The sequence below is a fragment of the Ptychodera flava genome (assembly GCF_041260155.1).
Source record: "Ptychodera flava strain L36383 chromosome 3 unlocalized genomic scaffold, AS_Pfla_20210202 Scaffold_27__1_contigs__length_13241970_pilon, whole genome shotgun sequence".
Taxonomy (NCBI): domain Eukaryota; kingdom Metazoa; phylum Hemichordata; class Enteropneusta; family Ptychoderidae; genus Ptychodera; species Ptychodera flava.
The window spans coordinates 2,681,530-2,696,380 of NW_027248281.1; the positions used below are offsets into that span (position 1 = coordinate 2,681,530).

Here is a 14,851-nt window from a genome sequence, read left to right on the forward strand (position 1 = left end):
AGTTGCAAAACAAGGCAAGTAAAGACGATCGCCGTTAACTGACACGCACAACAACAAGAGGTGATGTGCTTTGAAAGTTCACCAATGACGTAAACAAAAGAAATAAGTGTTGGATAAGAAGTCGTTTCTTTTCTTAAGACTTCCCTTATTTGTCACAAAGAGTACCTCTCTACGGAAGACTGCCAAAATGACATGGAAGTAATCAGATATTTGTCCTTGACCTTAGTCAGTATCTTTAAAGTGTATATCTCTCTGTGACATTCAATAGCATTGCCTTTGTTACAATCAATACTGCATGAAATCATTGACCTTAACTACTTCCATCTGCTTTTAAGGTGGGAGGGTAAGTTCATTCATTTTATGTGGTTCTATGATACTAATTCTTTTGTTTCTTGATGACACTTGTCTTTGTTACTCACAGATGCGTGGAAAGCCCTGTCAATCATTGATAGTTTTAACAATCACCCACGTATCAAGGCGTTGCCCCATGCTTATAAATACAGTGGTTCGTGTACGATTGACTGCAGACAATCTGTCCGACCACAGAATCGTACCAGCAGAGAAGTATTTGATATTAGCAAACAACTTGATGCACGAGAGTAGCAAGATGTACATCAGAGAGCTGACTTTCTGTGCAACATGTAATATCTGTGGTAAGTGACAAGCCATTAACACGATTTGAACTAATTTTGGATAATTGGATGGTGAAGTGAGGTCGTTTTAATCTGTACATATACGCTAATCTGCTTTATTTCCAAGTTACACACTTGTTTGAATGAATAATTTTAAATATCGCGACATTAAGCTACGTAACACCTAATATTTTTAAGAAATTTATAAAAATTTTAAAATCCAATTATCCCAAATTAGCTCGTATGTTCATTCTTTGAAATAATATAGTGTTCTGTTGTTTATGACACTGTGCTGGTGTCTATACCGAATGGCATGCAGAAACGTATTGAACTCCGTAAAAGTTTCAAATGGACGAACTTATTTGAAAACTTTATCTCAAAATTTTTGTAAAATTGAAAAAATCTATATATCAACGCTTTATTTTACATTTCTCGTATTATATAGACAAGCTGTCTCTCAACAAAATTGAAAATCACCTCTTGAACACATTCTCAAATTGATAGCATTGATGTTGGTGGTAATACAATGGTTAGCTCAATGTCAAAGTCAATCACGAATTGCTTGATCCGAATACAAATGTTGTATAGTAGACATTGTGTGGTCTATGATAAAAACAAAGACAAAACAAATCTGAACGCTTGTGAATGCTTACACTGTGTAACCGATACGTCAAAAAGTAGAACTGACGACTTCAACTACTTATGACAAGCATTTCCATTGACAACTCCATTAGTCATATTGGCGTCACTCTACAAGAAGTAAGCGATTTTTTGAAAATAAGTGTGGTAAAATATCAGTGATAGTTGGTCAACTTTTGTGTTCAAATATTGCTCCCCTGCTCATTAGCTTCATTCTCAAAAATATTTGAAGAATTTGTAAAAAGCACTGAGTCAGACACTCAGATATTTTCAGTGGTATCCTTATAGCAACAATCGTAATTTCAATCTCTAGCAGAATTGGTCTGGTAAACGTCAGCGCCACTCTGTTTATAATAGATTCCTTCAAAGATTTCTATAGGTAGTCTATGAAAGGATCTCAGTAGATTTTCCGACTTTACGACGTGTATTGTGTAACACTGTGTTGTCTTGCCTTGACTGATTTATAACAGAGAAGTTGTAGGGTTTATTCAAAACGACCTGAAACTAAACGTAAATAATAGCTTGTCGGTACATTTAAATATGACAGCGTAAACTTCGTCTTTTAAAGGGACATTATCGCTATCTTTTGACCCTTTTTTCACCAATATTGTTGCAAACGAACAGTTGCTGATGTTGTTCGATTTATTGAAAGATGTCTAAAAATGGTTTACCATAGACAACTTCAATGCAATTTTGCCTATACTGTGTAGAAAAATCTCGGGTCAGGGGTTAACAGTAGCCCACCTAAAACCTCTAACCCCAGGTTTTTCTACACAGTGTAGGCAAAATTGCATTGAAGTTGTCTATGGTAGACCATTTTTTAGACATCTTTCAAAAAATCGAACAACATCAGCAACTGCTCGTTTGCAAAATATTGGTGTAAAAAGGGTCAAAAGACAGCGAAAATGTCCCTTTAAATCTGCTTTATGAATTTTGTCGATTATCTTTCTTCGGAAACACCAATGTGCATATCAATATTTTGAAATTTGAGAGTGTGCATGAGAGAGAGAGAGAGAGAGAGAGAGAGAGAGAGAGAGAGAGAGAGAGAGAGAGAGGGGGGGGGAGGGAGAGAACGTACATATGTCCTATTTGCGTTGACAGACAGATATGTAGAGAAGACATCTGTGTTCATTTTGTGTCGCCATATCAACGGACACAATGACTTTACACCACATTATATATGTTACAGTTATTTCAAACAACAAAGCATATCCTTCCGTTTCATTCATAAGCAAGCATTTCTTGTCTATTTGGTCACAATAGTATTAATTGCCGTACTATCAACGCCGCTGTACGCTGCCAAAGTGACGGATCACCAGCAGACGATCAGAAACGATGACGAAACGGTTACACTGCAATGCATATATGATACTCCAGAATTAGAATATACCAGAGTGACGATTGACTGGAGAAAAGTAAACCCAAACAACCCTCTCCTCACGGTCACATTAGTCACGATTGTCGACTTCAACGTCGTTGGTGTGGTACATCCCAAATATAGTGCTACAGAGGAAGGATCGCTGACAATTGAGGGTCCATTTACCGATGACGATGTAGGCAAATACTCATGCCTGGTTGTATTCAGATTGAAAGAGCCAATAGACGACACTGGATATATATCTGAGCACTATTATGTCTCCCTCAATGTAATCAGTAAGTATTTTAATTTAATATACAACAATTCAAAACAATGATGACACTGGGTACTATGTTTGCAGTTGTTGTACATATCACATTTAATAATGACTTAATTTTGCATGGACAAGAAGTGAAATCAATGAATCACTGCAATATAAATTTGGTACCTGATAAGTTAATTACCACAATTTACAGATATCTGAGTTTTACGATGCCAGAAATTCTCCTTGCTTACTTCGTGGTAAAAACTGAATTCTCGGTCTATGTACAAAGAGTACCGGCTACAAAACAAGAGCACACAAACTGTAGTTTTGGCAGCTAACTTCCAGGTTTTCACCGGGCTCATTTCATGACGTAACAGTAGATGCATCTTTGAAAGTATATCGTAAATAGGGCAATTAAAACGATATATTCTTTAACATTTGAAATAGAAAAGCTATTAACGGTCAATTATACGGGATGCTTTGACTACCTGGTTACGATGAAAAATAACTTTCAGTATATCAATAAATGAGAGATGCTTTGTCATGCCAGTGCAGTTACTTAATCCTCAAACATTGCTGGCAGATTAAGGATGTAGACACAGGGTATGCGCGGTGCATTCTAAAACAGAAACAGGTGAACTACCTTTTTCCTCTGACATTATATTTTTTTTGAAATCTCAGAAGTCGATTTGCTCTAATGTATCTACACAAACATTAAACTCTATAATTGTTCAAAATAAAAGACGTCAATGGGCTTTGACTGAAAAGGCAGCTATGTCCTTTCTACAATTTATAGAGTTTCGTTTTGATTCTCATCGTCGCAGTCGTCATCATCGAGATTTCTATGGTTTTTGTCGTCACCATCACCTTCCTTAATCATCACAATATTAATCCTGTCGACTGATGTATGTTTGTTACTTTCAGACAAAATTTCCTTATATGCCAAGGCTTTTGGACAGTCCTCTGCTTCTGCCAGTAAGGTTAGCATCCAAAACAAACCTAGCATATTTGTATGTAATGCCAGCAGCGTCTATCGTAACACTGAAATTCGATGGAGCATCGTCAACGGAAACGAATTCGAGGACGAACCGAATTATATGATTATCAATTCTGAGGAAGAAATCAGTGGGGGTAGAATGGATCTAATAAGTGAACTGACTTTGTTGCCAGACCTGGACATGACAGAAACACAGGATTTACATATTTCATGCGACGCCGAAGATGATGATATGAATTTCTCCGACAATGCATCCATACAGGTTGAGATAAAACCTTCCTCAGGTAAAGTTATGTCAAATCATTTTGAGTATCTTTCTGATATAGATTTAATGGACTGCTTATAATTCCTCCTGAAGTTCATTCAGGGCTCTTGCTTTCATTTAGCTAGTATCTAAGACATTTGACTACAACCACACCCAGAGATATTGTTCATACCTGTTACACGTACTCTGCTTTCTTTTGATATTCCGTGCCGTATGCGCATGCTCGTTGATATCACTTTGGAACAGTGCTATGTACATCTAGGATTGCTTTACCTAGCAAGGGGGTTATTTTCACAGACTTTACCTAGCAAGGGGGTTATTTTCACAGACTTTAAAAATCTGCCACGATAAAGGGTTGACAATTGTACCTCAATCCTGGCGGTCATATAGTGTTGAACAGTTAATAAGAGCAATTAAGGTTTACTTCTATGCAACATATTAAAGATGGAAAATCCTTACATTTACTTTGGCAGGAAAGAAGAAAAGAGTTCAATCTCGGAAAACAAAACAAGGACGGCGACAAAGGGGAAGTAAAAGTCGAAGGTGTTGAAGATTGACTGAGACAACGCAAATGCAATGTTTGTATTCATTATGACGCTAAGATGTTTTTGTTACACACCAGCTTACCCTAATGCAATTGTTGCCTTTGAAATTTCACATGGAAAGGTCGAAATTTCTGAATCCTCAGAACGCCAGTCGACTCTCGCAGACGTTTGTTATCTTACAATCCTAGATAATCTACAAGACGCAAGGCGTGCAGTAGTGTTGTAAGCTAATTGATTTCTGTTGTATGAGTCAACGGGTGCCATTAAGGATGACTCGATCCGTTTTACTTTCCAGCACGAAATTTGAGGGCATTATGTTGCGCAAATTGAAAATTTGTATCATTTGCATTTTAATATTTACATTGCTAGTTCACTGCCAAACATTCAGCTCATATATAGAACATGCATATATTTACATTTAATATTAGAGAAAATTGTAATAGTTTTTATATATATTCTGGGATATTTCTTGAAATGTTGACGGTGCGTGTAGTAGATAATTGTATACTTACAATTATTTGAATATCAGTCTGTAGGGACAGTGCTAAGCTTTATCAAAATAAAAATGGCGTTTTTTAAGTAACAATGTAGTTTGTCTATGATGTGGCAATGTCTGTGTTTGCCTGCATGTCTGTCCTCTATCTGTCTATGTATCTTTGTATCTGTGTATCTATTTATTTATCTATCGATCTACTTGCATACCTACCTACTATCTATCTATCTATCTATCTATCTATCTATCTATCTATCTATCTATCTATCTATCTATCTATTTACCTATCCATCTATCTAATTACCTACCTACCCACCTACTTACCTTGAATTTCCTCATTCCTTCCTAAATACCTACCTATGTCTGGTAATTGTCATACATGTATGCAAAAGCTTTCACAGTTAACAGTAAATTTATATGACGGGCTGATACGGACTTTGCAAAATTAACAAACAAAACATGTCGTGTTCAGTTTCCTTTCAACCAGGTAGAGTGAAAGAAGCATTTGATTATGTTGCTATCCTCTGAAAACTTCAGAAAATCTGATAGACAAAGCAACTTCTGTCCTCGGTGAATATAGAACTGTGTCTTAGCATGAAGAATGCACATCATATTTGGTCACAGTAAAAATTGTTGGCAGTGATTTTGGATAGTTATGATTAGAAACTTTCGTATTTTGAGTAATTATCTGTCATAAAGTCGAACGCCGGACAAGCAGTAGAAAACTTATTAACAAATATTATAGATATATATGGGTGACGTGTTTTGTGCTTTTAAAACTTGACTCAATCGCTGGGTGCTAAATAAGTTATTCTTTACTCACATCAAAAATACATCTGAAACAATACCAGTCTGATATAGTCAGATTTATACTAAAATAAAACTCTCCAAACATCCAAAGCTATCGTTTTATCGCCTTCACGAGAGTAAAATGTGCACCTTTCCCTATTTCGGTTAACTCGAAGAGAAATATGTTATTACGCACACAATATGAATCGACTTATCAATACAATCAATATTTACACGTGTTAAAACATGGTTTCAGTAAAAACGCTGTTATTTATGATAACCGAAAACTGCCAAATGTGTGTTTGTCATATTGTTCGTGTCCTGATCACAAAAAATCATCGCTTTATCTCTACAAACATTAACAGCTGTACGGCAGACAAAAAAGGACGAGTTTGATGCATAAAATGTGTAAAATATAACTATGACTATTGCCAAAGCGTATGGGTGCATTGATGATGTACAATTATGTTGTTGTCAGTTTTTCAATGGAAGTCAGACATCACCTCTTTTTCCTGGTAATGAATACATCATAACAGACATTTCGCTGAATCATGGAACACGATGACCACTTGATTGAATCTAACGTGGAGGACGCGGTACAGTATACAAAGCAAAATTTGGTGATGTTTACTTCGTAAAGATAACAGGAATAAATTGTTAGAATAAGAAAGGTGTGGTGCTTTCTGACGTCAGAGCTGTGTAATGACACTGCAGCAAAACCAGTAACAAATATCTATGGTTTTCGTCCATATGAGGCAAGCAAAGCTAGCCAGACTTAACTACAAAAATAATCTACAGAATTTTATACACGTATGTACAGTCTGGGTTGGGTACATGTGTTCTACTAAAGGAAACAAGAGCTGCCTTCACTGCAGCGTGCATTTTCAACACCTGGACCAAGCCGGCGCCGGGGCTAGCATCCTGAACAACGCCCTGGAAATGATGATCAACCAACAAATTGAAAACTATTACGAAATTTTGCAGGAACAAGGACAAGAAAATTGCAGGTGAAAGATAAATGCATGAGGAATGTGGGGAATGTGTCGCCTATATTATGAATTCAAATCATATTTACTTTCCAGGCCAATACCAGTATGCAATAGTATGCTTTTCGTGACGATGCCATCCTCCGTCTCATCGTTGTAAGTTTCTATCCTATCATTGTAAGACATTATACAATGCCGATAAATAACATAACCTAGACAAGAGACATATTTTGAACTCAGAAGGTGCACCTAGGAAGTATCATGATAATTTATCATGATCATTTATCAGAAAATGAAAGGGAGTGTTGCAATCACTTTAAGTCATGCATGTTGGGTGTGTAGGTAGGAAATGACGTAGACATCTCGGCAGGACATCTGCTCAGTGCCACGATGTGTCAACATTCAAACCTTTTGAATTTCCTTTGACTCAATAATACTGGGGTTACACAACACTGCAGTAGATCATTACCAAGACAATATTCAAGCCTGAAGTCAAACACTGAATTCAAAGAATGGACAGCAGAAAGAGGAAGCTGAAGATATTGATTCATTACGTCGGCTGTAATGTTTACTTCTACTTCTTCTTACTTCAGAATTTCATTGTTTGACCAAAGTGGCAAATATACCCGTGATAGCGCTAGAGCGATCGCCAAATTGTTGTAACGATCCAAAGGCCTTGAAAACGTGTTAGACGCCACTGGCAAGCAGGTTTTTGATTGTGAATTTGGAAGCGAGGTTTCATAGAGTTGCCGAGTTCAACTTATCCTAGCCATGACGTCATGAATAGATAAAAACTTGAACTTGCCTTCTCCTTCATAATATCATCTCAAGTTTTCTAACATTACGCTTTAGAGTCTTTTACTTAGACATCTATTGCAATTCGATTTTAAAGCTTCATCACCTCAAGGAGTTGATTGTTCAATTCTATTGATAGAGGGCAGTCGTTAGAGAGTTGTCCTGATCCAGTACGGCCACTAAAATGCTACATCCAGATGTCAACCATAAGCTTCCAAAATATCACCCTCTCTCACCCACAGACACACCCACGCACACATAGAAAGACAGAGAGAAGGGATACGTATACATTCCGTTAAGATCACAAGAATGCAGTTTTCGATTCTGATAGAAAGTATAAATACAATTTAGTTGGCTAATCGATTTCCAGGGTTAAAATCCTGTGTTACAACATCACTTCAACTTATATTTCTCCCAATCTTGACCAAACACATTTTCAATGCAAATACAGGTGTATTTAAAACATGATAAAGCATATCAGCTTGATGGCTGCGATTTTGTTTTTGTTATTGAAGTTTAAGAGTAGCACTTCATCATATTACTTTCTGTTAATTAAGCCGTGTAAAATGCCATGTCACTTTACAGATATATTAAATCATTGAAGGCTTTATCCTTAATTTGCCACGAAAAGTAAATATCCTTATGACTCTTATACATGCAATGACTTGTCATGGCGCGTCATATCCTGAAGAGTGAATTAAACAACGCATGCGTCGATATTCGAGAATGAAACAGCGAAGGCAAAACACTATCATCAATACGTACTATACAGCGGGCAAACAGCCAATGCGTATTGTTAGCGTCAAATGGAATAGTAATGGTTATACTGCTTTCGTGGACACATTCCGTTTGGAATTCCCAACGTGAAATGTAAAATGAATCACGTGATAGGGAAGTCAAGCCACTGACTGATAGCTATTTAAGTTTGTTGATTAGATTAAGGTGAAGTACTACGAATTACGTCAAAATTAGGTCTTGGTGTCATTTTCTTGAAACTTGCACAAATATTCTTGGAAGTTGTGCAAGTGCAAAAATGAAATAAAAAATGGGGGGTCACCACGCTCGTTTCCATGGAAACGGACGTTAAAATGGCGTCGTTAGAAATAAATAAAAATGATATAATTCACTTAAACTAAAGAAAGCAATTATAAAACGCTTAGCAAATGAGTTAATTTTAATACATACCAAGACTTAAGATCCATATCTATCGAATGTATAGTTTTCATGATGTTTGTGAAGAAATTTTAACATTAGTGTCGATTACAAAATGACGATATCGAAATTATATCACTACATAATTTTCGAACTTTCTTCCTGTCGCTTTGAATGGTGTCATTTTGACCAAACTTGGCGAATAAACTCCTGACACAATACCATTTAGTTTACACTTTTAATAAAAGGGTGTCACCACGCTACTTTTTACAATATCTCCAGGTGAATGGATAATTTGCGCCACATAAATGGGAGAGAAATGTTAATTTTTCGCTCATATTGAATAAAAACCAGCTACCTAGGGGGTCAAAATATGACAAGGTTATAGGTCACATGTATTTCTAAGACACTGGGTCAAAAAATTAGGTAAAAGCGCAATTTCAACAATGACAGGTGATGTTAAATATATGCGCTACAAAATAACCCATTTGCGGCAGGCTGGAGTTAAATCTGCGCAGAAACGTTCTAAAGCATGTGCGCGTCCGAATTCGTCGCCTTTACCTTAAAGGGACATTAGCTGTAACTTTTGACTAATTTTTCACTACTCTCTTTCAATGTATCAACTACAGAATTTTACTATAATCCGATCATCATGACCAATGCTCGGTGTCATGCTTGCCAACGCAGCCTGTGTATGTGAAATGACCATTGTTATTGTTGATAAATGTATTCTAGTCCGGACCTGAATACAAAATTTAAACAATAACAATGCAGATTATACTCATATAGGGTATATTTATGAGCTAAATATAAGGAATTTCTCCATGGTTCAGGGATTCAAACCAGAAACTGCAGATGATACACAGAACAAACACGATTTTAAAAATGACGAAAGTTACAGCTAATAGATCTTTAATAAAAGGCATACTTACGTTCTGTGATGGTTGGAATTCTCACATCGTTCTCCTGCAGACTTGACACGCGAGTCCGTTGGAGAAGTGGGACTCTCGGTGTGTTTTGACATGCACATTTTCACCATACACGTGGCCTAAACGCTTGCCACGTTGCATACAGTCCTGGAGGCAACGTAGTCTTCTCTCAGTGCATGTGACTTGTCGCCCTTTGTCATGGGCTTCACTATATACATCGACACATTTACAACAGTCTTTTTTCAGTGTTATCGATATTCAGGGGCAATAGAGAACACTATATTCGTGAAATGGTGTCAAGGTAATATACGAACGACGATTGTCATCAAGTACCCTGACTGTTGTCTGTCATTCCAAGCGGATTATAATCATTAGTTGTAAAGTGACTCGTCAAATTTACCTATCGCTTGATTCTGTCACATGGGATCTCCATTGAGATTTTAAACCTTGGAATACATAGCTATCGTAAGTGGTGACTGGAATCTACCTAAAAGTCTTTTTTAATAAGGCAATTCACTGAGTTGACCTGAGTATGGCCAAGAACAGGTAAAAGGAGAAACAGGTTTGCCTGAACTGTCGTATTTCGGTTCAAATCGACAAAATTGTCAGCAATGAAAAACTAAGGTCTGCTGTGAGAAAAATCTCGTTATATAATAATTATATATTTAATTACAATTTACTAAAATTTGCATTAGTTCAGAAAATGACGTATACTTACGTAATCATGTACGAAGATACGGACGTTTTCTGTAAATTTGTCATCATTAAAATTTGCTTTGTCAATTTAATACTGTGGAATGCTTTGAACCTCACTGAAGGGTGCTTCGACTGAAAATTACAGACAAAACAATTTTATTGCAAACATAAACAGCTGAACCACTTATGACACCAAACATATTTTTATTTCTAAAATACCTGATGAAGCTCTAAGGTAGAGCGAAACGCTACGATATAAATAAACATCACGTGATCAAAGACAGAAACAAATCGGTGGATCAATTAAAGTGACTCCAGTTCTCAAAAAGCCAAGCCTTTACTCACTGACTTGCAATATCATGACAATGGATCGTTCATTGAAGTTGAAAACGGGAAGAAGGGTAATCTTATCACAGACCGTTACTTTATTAGACATTGAATATTACGTCATACAGATAACGATGTTAAAGTACGTTGTTGTCCTCTACTGTAAGGACTAATATTTCACATATAATGCAGGGCTCGAAATTAGCGGTGGTCTTGCGTCAAATGAACACCATTTTTCCACGCTTGACCTCCAAATTCTGTAACTGGTGGTCATTTTGACCACCATGGCAAAAAATTAGTATTTCAGCGGTTGCCTGTTTGTCTGGTGGCATGGCGAGGGTACCGTTTCATCAATACAACATTGCAATTGGCCTTGAAGAAATTGATACACATAACGTTTAGTTCCTTGCAACGGAAAAAACATTCAAAATCCTTCTACTTGTCATTACAAAACATTAGACAACGCAGCGATCACTTTGGAACTCTGGCAAGTATAAAAATACGATTGCAAGATAGACAACATGAACGAATTGTGCCACCTGTTTGCATGTTATTTGGGTTCAATAAAGCACGAGTCAGTAGTGAGAAGTTGTTGGCAAAATCAGTTTTTTTTTATCCAACATTGGTATTGTTTTTTTTTATCCACTGTACAGACATGTATTTTTTGGGTACAGCCATGTTCAGAGACTCCCACCATAAAATTGACCTCTCTTTTCATGAATACAAAAACCCTGATTATATGATTCAGTTCAAAAAAAAATATTGACTACCAGTTTCCTTAAAATGACCATCAAATTTAAAATATGGTGGTCAAAATGACTACCAGGATAAAATGTTAATTTCGAGCCCTGTAATGGATGTCTTTTCAATGTCATGACCTGTCCTTTGTTATGTATCCACATGAGTCACTACTGATTGACGAATCGTCCATGATGTTTCTTTCCTTAAGATATCATTATGTTTCCTGATTAGAGTTTGGAAAGGTAATGACGAGACAACACATCGACATGTATAAGCAGTGATGTATAAAGAAATCATTAAAAAGATGGTCACACCAAATAATGGAGAACTTTGACAATTTTGACAACTTTTCTGTTGACAAGTTTTCAAGATAGCAGCAATACCGAAAGTACCATTGATCGAAATCGATCGAAAAATGTCTTTGATATTAAGGCTATGTTGCACAACATGCCATCCGTTGTTGGAACAAAAATTGGAAGATTCTGAATTCCAAAATAAGTTTCTCTTTCAAGATGTTTTGGAAAATGGAAGTGTTCATTGATTTTACTCTTCTATTAATTATTTGATATGTTGTAAGAACGTCTCAATATCTGCCTCACGTGATTTCTGTGTTGCCATAGTGACGCGATAAATCTATGTAAAATTTCAATCACAAGTGCGTGTCGTAGGATTCGTGATTTCCACAAGACATAAGGCTTCTTCGTAGATGTAGCAATTCTTCAGTTTTCTTACCGAGAACAAATCACAAAAGATGAGCAGTTTAGCATTATGGTAGGTGATGAAACAAAAGTAATAAATAATCACGGGTTGCAAATATGAATGTCACTTAAAGTACAGATAAATGGGTTTACAAAGGCAATAATACACTCAATTTGCAAAAAAATCTAATTTGTGTGTCATCACCTGGTATTACGGCTAGTAGTTATACTTTGTTAAGACTTGGCCAAAAGGTCTTAAATTTGTAATCTGCATAACAATTGGAGATCGAATTGTCAACTGATTAGGAAATGATCGTCCTCTTTAGGAGCATTCGCATTGTCAAAATCTTAGTCATTCCTTCTTATGTTTTATCGATGGTTTCTTTACAGTTCTGAATACTCAAAACTGTCTTACCTTTCTGTACACCTCTGCCAGGTTTCTGGTATCCTTTGTGTCACCAGAGTGCGATGAACTCGATATGTGGATGATACTGGTGGTCAGAGACTCGGGGTCTTTGTTCAGAAGTAGAATCTACCGATATAAGTAAATAATGTAGTTTAACCGTCTCGGACAATTAACAGTAAATCACTTAAATCATTAGAAATCTGCTGCAGAAATAAGCATTTCACTAATTTTTCAGTATTTCGAGAGTACATTTTCGCAGATACATCGGAAGGCGATGCAGGGCTTTAAAAACATTGACATTTCTTAAAGTTGCGCATACCATTTAGGAGCAAAAATAATTCTCACATCAAAAATTATTTCATACATAAGAGTTTTACAAACTACGTTCGCAGCAAAGTATTAGATCAGTTATCCTCTTTATGTAGTATATACCTTTAATCACGATAGCTGTAAAAACAAGAATGTGAAAAAATCACAACGTTCTTTATAATATTACAGCAATAACTTGTAAAATACAAAATTCATACTTTTGGTACAAACACCAGTGATAGTATCGCTGTATTGACGATGATAATGGCCGATGTCAGGAAAGTAAACGTAAAGGTGACGTCATTTCCTTTCAGATAGAGAACCGGAAGTACGATAGTGCAGGTAACGAAGACTGTATAGATGGACAGTGCGATGTACGTACCTTGGATGAATGAACAAAATAAAAATGGAGATAAATTCAAGGAATTTAGATTCATATTACTGGCACAAATAGACATCGTGATCTTTTGTATCTCAAGCATCATAATTACGCGCTCACAAATCACACCTTGCATATCAAACTCTGAGGCATGCAAATTCTTATAAATAGTACCTTCTAATACATAGAAATGCTAGCAAACAAAGCAAATATTGTGTCCGATAATCACTAAGATGCATGAAACTTGAGAAACGGAAATCTTGATGTGAATGTTAAAAAAATCAGCATTCATTTGAATCTGAACACCTGAAATGATAACAATATTTATATGTTCATATCGAATAAAAATGTCAGGATATATCATTGACAAATGTACCATGGAATAAAATGGAAAATTAATGGCGTTATCTCCAGAAGAAAAATCCAACAACGCTAAGAGATCGTGAGTGTTCACACATGATGTATACTTACTGTCGTTGAGTTGTGTCAGAGAGACCCGTCTTGTCTCCCAGGCAAGAAATACACCCCACAGAAGTATAAAGCCTTTGTAGCAATATAAGGCAATGGAAAAATAAAGTGAATGTCTGGAAGAACAGTGATAGATTTCAGGAACCAAATAGATCTCCGATTCAGGATTGGTGTTGTCAAACTATAATAGAAAAGAATAGAGAGTGATGTCAGAAGACCAAATTTGACGTCAGGAAATTTAAATCTTTGCGGTTTGGTCTTTTCACGATTTGATGTGTGTACTGCTTCTTGTCATACGCATGGACATTTCAAAATTCTGTCATAGACAGTAGAGGGGTCTTATCCCCTTAACAGTGTAATATTTGTTATAATACGCCGTATGCTCATTCCTTTTGTTCTATCGCAAGAATAAGTCTTGTGATGAGAAAAAAAGATACGTCTGGTACCACTGAATTGAAAAAGTGACGTCAGAGTGTATTTTTAAAGACTGTTTCCTTAAGGAAATTGTCTTTGAAGCAGTTCCCGGTCACGTGACCCGACGCATATTGTCGTCTGGCAGCTTTGAAACAATGGCGAGTGACAACAAGTTGATGAGCGCCGTGGATGAGCGACGAGCACTGACTAAAACAGCAAATTTCCATTCCAATAGTGTAGGAACTTGAACAGATTCTCGACAATACTACGTTCAAATGCAAAAAAAGAACGTTGCGTGGTATATTTTGTGAAGAAAATAGCATTACTGCTACCGGTGTGAAGTTCAGAGAAGTTACCGCCAATTGAACTTCTCAAAAAGGATGATTGAGTTGCATATATATCAAAGCATATTAAAAAACAATAACACGAAACATCATTAGCCTATGATGTGTTACAAAAACACATACAACCTGGCCGTTATTCGGGCCCTAGCACTTTTTTCTTACCTCTCGTGACTGTCTGTTGCCAGAAACACACAGCCCCTGCATCGCTATGTCCCTCGGCCTATG

At 36.5% G+C, this 14,851-nt stretch overlaps 2 protein-coding genes across 2 annotated transcripts in view; one reads left to right on the top strand and one right to left on the bottom strand.

The window, feature by feature from the left end:
- The first annotated feature begins 472 nt into the window (after positions 1 to 472).
- On the top strand, positions 473 to 5,289 carry LOC139126345 (uncharacterized). Its single transcript, XM_070692414.1, has 4 exons — positions 473 to 653; positions 2,535 to 2,924; positions 3,818 to 4,174; positions 4,629 to 5,289. Exons 1-4 carry the CDS (start codon positions 488 to 490, stop codon positions 4,703 to 4,705), a joined length of 990 nt encoding a protein of 329 aa, XP_070548515.1. The 5' UTR covers positions 473 to 487; the 3' UTR covers positions 4,706 to 5,289.
- Positions 5,290 to 10,945: 5,656 nt separating this feature from the next.
- Positions 10,946 to 14,851, bottom strand: part of LOC139126253 (gamma-aminobutyric acid type B receptor subunit 1-like) — a 31,963-nt gene continuing 28,057 nt past the window's right edge. Inside the window, exons 15-18 of the mRNA XM_070692296.1 lie at positions 13,872 to 14,049; positions 13,240 to 13,403; positions 12,722 to 12,838; positions 10,946 to 12,335 (exon numbers count right to left, since the gene is read on the bottom strand). Of these exons, the coding sequence (XP_070548397.1) occupies positions 12,258 to 12,335; positions 12,722 to 12,838; positions 13,240 to 13,403; positions 13,872 to 14,049 (537 nt within the window). The 3' untranslated portion in view covers positions 10,946 to 12,257. The remainder of the gene's footprint in view (positions 12,336 to 12,721; positions 12,839 to 13,239; positions 13,404 to 13,871; positions 14,050 to 14,851) is intronic.

Coding starts and splice junctions, on each gene's coding strand:
- LOC139126345 (XM_070692414.1), top strand. CDS start 488: ATGCTTATAAATACAGTGGTTCGTGTACGATTGACTGCAGACAATCTG. Junction 654..2,534: donor TGCAACATGTAATATCTGTG/GTAAGTGACAAG, acceptor TGGTCACAATAG/TATTAATTGCCGTACTATCA. Junction 2,925..3,817: donor TGTCTCCCTCAATGTAATCA/GTAAGTATTTTA, acceptor TGTTACTTTCAG/ACAAAATTTCCTTATATGCC.